The sequence below is a fragment of the Pinus tabuliformis genome, chromosome 2_1, assembly GCF_031772625.1.
Source record: "Pinus tabuliformis cultivar Carrire ecotype Pingquan chromosome 2_1, CPIR1, whole genome shotgun sequence".
In the NCBI taxonomy this organism is placed as follows: domain Eukaryota; kingdom Viridiplantae; phylum Streptophyta; class Pinopsida; order Pinales; family Pinaceae; genus Pinus; species Pinus tabuliformis.
Window position 1 is genome coordinate 88642005 of NC_142299.1, and position 4698 is coordinate 88646702.

General features: G+C 36.7%; 1 protein-coding gene across 1 annotated transcript; it reads right to left on the reverse strand.

Moving 5' to 3' along the window:
• Positions 1-1647: 1647 nt before the first annotated feature.
• On the reverse strand, positions 1648-4410 carry LOC149198912 (IRK-interacting protein-like). The gene is made up of 2 exons (XM_089399326.1): positions 3842-4410; positions 1648-3310 (listed from the first exon to the last, which is right to left on the reverse strand). The coding sequence occupies exons 1-2, from the start codon at positions 4007-4009 to the stop codon at positions 1772-1774; spliced, it is 1707 nt and encodes a 568-aa protein (XP_089255452.1). The 5' UTR covers positions 4010-4410; the 3' UTR covers positions 1648-1771.
• Between the last annotated feature and the right edge of the window lie 288 nt (positions 4411-4698).

Here is a 4698-nt window from a genome sequence, read left to right on the forward strand (position 1 = left end):
CTAAGAAGCTAGTGTTTCATGACAAATCCAAGCACATGGAGATAAAATATCAATTTATTCAAGACATGATTCATAAGGGAACAACGAAGCTCCAAGATATTCCCACCAATCAATAGGTAGTTGATAATTTGACCAAGCCTTTAACAAAAGGGAAGTTTGAAGCATTCAGAGATAGGCTTGGATTGGTGCAAAATGTATTTTGTTGGGTGTGGAGCCTGATTATCTTTTTTATTCAGAAGTATCACTACATTGGACCCTAGTTCATAATGAGGCGGCAACGTCGCCCGTAATATTTACACTGCAAGGAAGGTCCAGGAGGAGGCGGCTGCGACCTTTGGGAGCAGCGCCCCCAAAGCTAAAAATAAATGTAAAATCGCCTTGTAAAATGTTGTAATTTCGCAGTCAATCTGAGCCATTCATTAGGCAGAGATTTTACGATAGAAGTTATGTTTAATTTAGAGTTTTTTTTCCCTAGAAGGCAACCCCTTGCTATATATGAGGGAATTGTATTGCGTCTATGTAGATCTGTATTCTGAGTGAGAAAGAGAAAGAAAAAGAAGATTGTGTGAGAGTGAAGAAGGAATTACAGCGGGTCTGCTGTAGGTTGTGTCTCTTCAGTTTGTTGGATAATATAAAAGGAAGCACTGGTTGTTTCTCCATGGACGTAGCCCAAATTGGTTGAACCACATATATCTCTGTCTCTCTTGTTTTATGTATTTTCTGTGTTTGTGTTTCTGCAATATATTTTATGTGTTTCGTTGTTGTAATATATAATTTTCTAACATATTCCTCACTAAGAGGGAGTGTTGAGAAATATAGCTCGAGCAAAAGCTTCTTGCTAATGTTAGGTGAGAACATCATAGAAGTGTTAGAACATCATAGAAGTGTTTGAAATAACTTCTAGTAACCACTTGGTAAAAGTGGAAAATAATAACATCTTGTGGTTTCATTTAAATAAAATAAAAGAAATGAAAATCAAATTTCATTTATTTTCATAACTTAGATATCTACACAAGATATTCTAAAGATTCTAAAATATTAGTGGGTTAGATTGAGGAGATTAGTTTCTCTCTCAAAGCATAAATAAGACGAGATAGGAGAAGTTCAAACAAACATTTTATGCACCAAGAAGAATCTTGAGATCAAAAGAGAGATGTCTAGTAGGCAGATTTAGATCAGAAGAGAGATGTCTAGTAGGCAGATTTATCTCAGTAACTGCAGATTTAATTTTTTGCGTATACCATAAAACTGTTAGTGAGAAATTGCACTAAATGAGATCTTTAAACTGCTTTCCTCAATAATTTTTTGCATGTTAAGAGAAAGTGTAGATACAACCACCTCCTCGTTTCGTTGTCAAAGGCAAACAACTTCTAGCATAAATAGTTTCATGAAATGTAGTTGTCTGACCACCGCAAATTAATCCTTGAAGATTTTATTGTGAATCAAGCCATGCACAATGAATTATACAACTTGCATCTAACTTGTATCGAACAAAACAACCCTGCCATGCAGAGTAGCTTTAACAACTGCCATGCAGAGGAAGCTTCTTTTGTAAATCCTTCACTCTATTAATCATATGCAAAGGATGATTCCCGGCATTTTCAAGTTTCTTTGTAAAATATTCTTTCACATTTAGAGACATGGGAAATTCATAAATCCATCAACCCTGATGATTACATTATGATCAAAACTCAAAAAATACAGAACCAATTACAAAGAAATCGAGGAAAAGAGAAAGGTCTTGGTTCCAAGACATAACAAAGTTCTGAGGTCAATTCATATACCTGCATAAAACCTTGCACTTTATTACATTGTTGTGAACATAAAATCCAGGCATCACCATGATTCTGACTCGGACAGGAACCTGTTTCGTTTGCCTCATGCCAGCATGTAGGATGTCCTCCATGTAGACTGAATCGAAATCAGTGAGTTTATCAACTCTGAATACAGGTAGGGGAGGGTGAAAGGAAAATGCTAATAAATGAACAAGCCATACATTTTTCGCTGCAATGAAAAATTCTTGCAGCAATTGCTCTGGCCATGTATTGGTCCAGTTCAACATGTACATGATCAGGCTCATCTTTTGGTCACAGAACTCACTGAAGCTTTCACTGAAGAATCTGGTGCCTTTGCTGAGAACTTCGTCCCACCCCAAATTTCTGAGAGAGGTGAAACATGAAAAGTTCACAGCACAAGTCTCATATGGGTCAAGAACCATTCGAGCACCATTTTTCTTAAAATTACAGCTCTCAAAGTCCTCATAGAAGGCCTGATTTAAGAGAGCTTCCAAGTGATACATAACAACTCTTGAAATTCTCTGAGAAACATCAACTTCATAGGGTTGCAAAAGGGAGCTGAGCTTCTCTATTCCTTTACCATCACACTGCTCTTGCATTAAGATTGCGATAGTCTTGCATAACTGTCTCACTGCAACTCTTGATTCTGCTACAACCTGGAGGAAGGGTTCTACCATTGCCTCGTATGTTATAGCTTTGTGGTTATGGATTTTCATTGCGAATCCATGCTCATTTAAACTGGATCCCTGGGAAATTGCAATACCATCTTCAGTCCGGTTCAATGCATACTTCAGATCCTGGCAATACAGTTCTAACTTCTTCATTTGTTTCTGCATATCTCCCATAGATGACCTTAATTGCCTAACCTCCATTAGTGCACTGTCTCTTCTTATGCTGGCCTGTATCAGTTTCTGATTTAAGCCTTCAATGGTTATATCCCAGTCCTCCATGATGTTAGGGCTAATAGGTTGGACTTCTTTGTTTGGACGATTCGTTTTTTTCTTGGGAGTCTTTTTGGTTAGAGGAGAGAACCATGATTTCAACTGAAATTTGCCATTTGGGTCTTTGCTAGGCAATCCAATAATGTCTCTTAGTTCTGTTAAAGGAGCCACTGCGGGACTTTGTGTATTTATAGACAGAGGTTTACACATATCACAGGAAACAGTACTGGTATTACATGCTCTTATACGAGGAGTTCTATTCGCACTGGATGGATGAAAAGGGGTAATAGGACTATTCATCTGAGATTGAGATGATGCAACATACTTGGTGTGAGAATCATGTTCCATCTGAGATTGAGATGATGCAACATACTTGGTGTGAGAATCATGTTCCATTGATGAGGAAGAGGCAATTAAACTTCTAGTGAATAACCCAGATGGGGTTCTCATTGCTATCATGGGACTTTGTTTTTCAACTCCATCTTCTGATTCTTGGCAGATGATGCCCACCACCCTTTGTTTTGATTGATTTTCTTGATCACCAGTGAAAGAATTTTCATCATCTTCACAGATCTGAAATATCTCCAGACCACTCTATAGGTTAACTCATTAAATTTATGAATTTAAATCTATAAATCTATGCTAGTTTACTTCTATTTTTCTATATAAATTAACCCATGAGAATTTGAATTAGTGTTGAATTAGTGACCTTTTTACAAAGAATGATTTAACACTATACCTGTTTATTGTCAATTCAAAAGGCACATCCATTCATCCTCAATTCAAAGCCACAGACTTTATTCTAATTTATGCATCCTCAATTCAAAGCCATAGGCTCTATTCTAATTTAATTCAAAGCCATAGACTTTATTCTAATTTATGCATCCTCAATTCAAAGCCATAGACTCTATTCTAATTTATTTTTGCGAAAATAGCTAAACCATACATCCATTCATTATCCATTCAAAGACTCTATGCTAATTCACTTTATAACCACACAAAAAATGCAGATCCTGTGACACAACAATGATGAAAAGAGAAAAATGCAGTGTAAACAATTAGAAGTACAAATCAATAAAACCATTGAAGACAATAAGGACTTACTGGTGTGAACACAGGCTTATGTGGGCACCGAGGAGCCTGGAGTTTAGTAGGACTATTGCGTTGAATGGGTGGAGCAGCTTGCCGCTCTCTCGGCTCCCAAGCGCTGGCGAGACCACCTTCACCTTCTAACGTGTCTGTGCGGTGCTTGTGTGGAGGAGGAGATGCCATATCTATCACTACTGCAGGATGAAATTCAGTAATAGCATGTTTCTGTTTTCACAAAAACCATTCAAGTGGAATCTCAACTAATACAGCATATATTGAAAAGAAAGGCACTGATAATGGAATGTGAACTCCACATATTCAACCCTACTGATAGTATCCTTGTAATATAACTACAAGGGCATTTTACTTTTTATTTTATAAGATACAGCTGAGCACATGGAAATCAAAATAAAAAAACGACAGATATTAGTGTCTGGAATTTATTGAGAGTCAATGATTCCTGACTTGGACCATGCAGTAGGACACATCACTACAAACGGAGAATCACATGTTTGAGCAGTCAGCATTTAGAGCTATTGTAAGTTTTGCAGGCAGGGATGGTAGCTGCGATCCATCCAAGGACTCCGAGTCAATTTCTCTCTGACACAAACAAACACACACTCCTCAATCATGTGAAGAACATTAAATATGTATTTACATCCAACTTATAATATTCATTTTTGTCATTTTTGGAGATGATTGGCCACATAATAGTAATGGATGGATTGACTGTTTGGAGTTTTTTTGGTTATATTGTTAGGTGGAATTTACATAAATTTTGGTAGGAATTTTGTGTTGCGAATTTTTTTTAATTCTAGTTTTTTAGTGGTTTTTTTTAGAATTCATAGATTCATAGAAAATACTCGAAAATT

Excerpts from the sequence above, each read along its gene's own strand:
- LOC149198912 (XM_089399326.1), bottom strand. The coding sequence starts at position 4,009 with ATGGCATCTCCTCCTCCACACAAGCACCGCACAGACACGTTAGAAGGT. Across the intron at positions 3,311-3,841 it reads ATAAGCCTGTGTTCACACCA|ATCTGTGAAGATGATGAAAA; the intron begins GTAAGTCCTTAT and ends GAGATATTTCAG.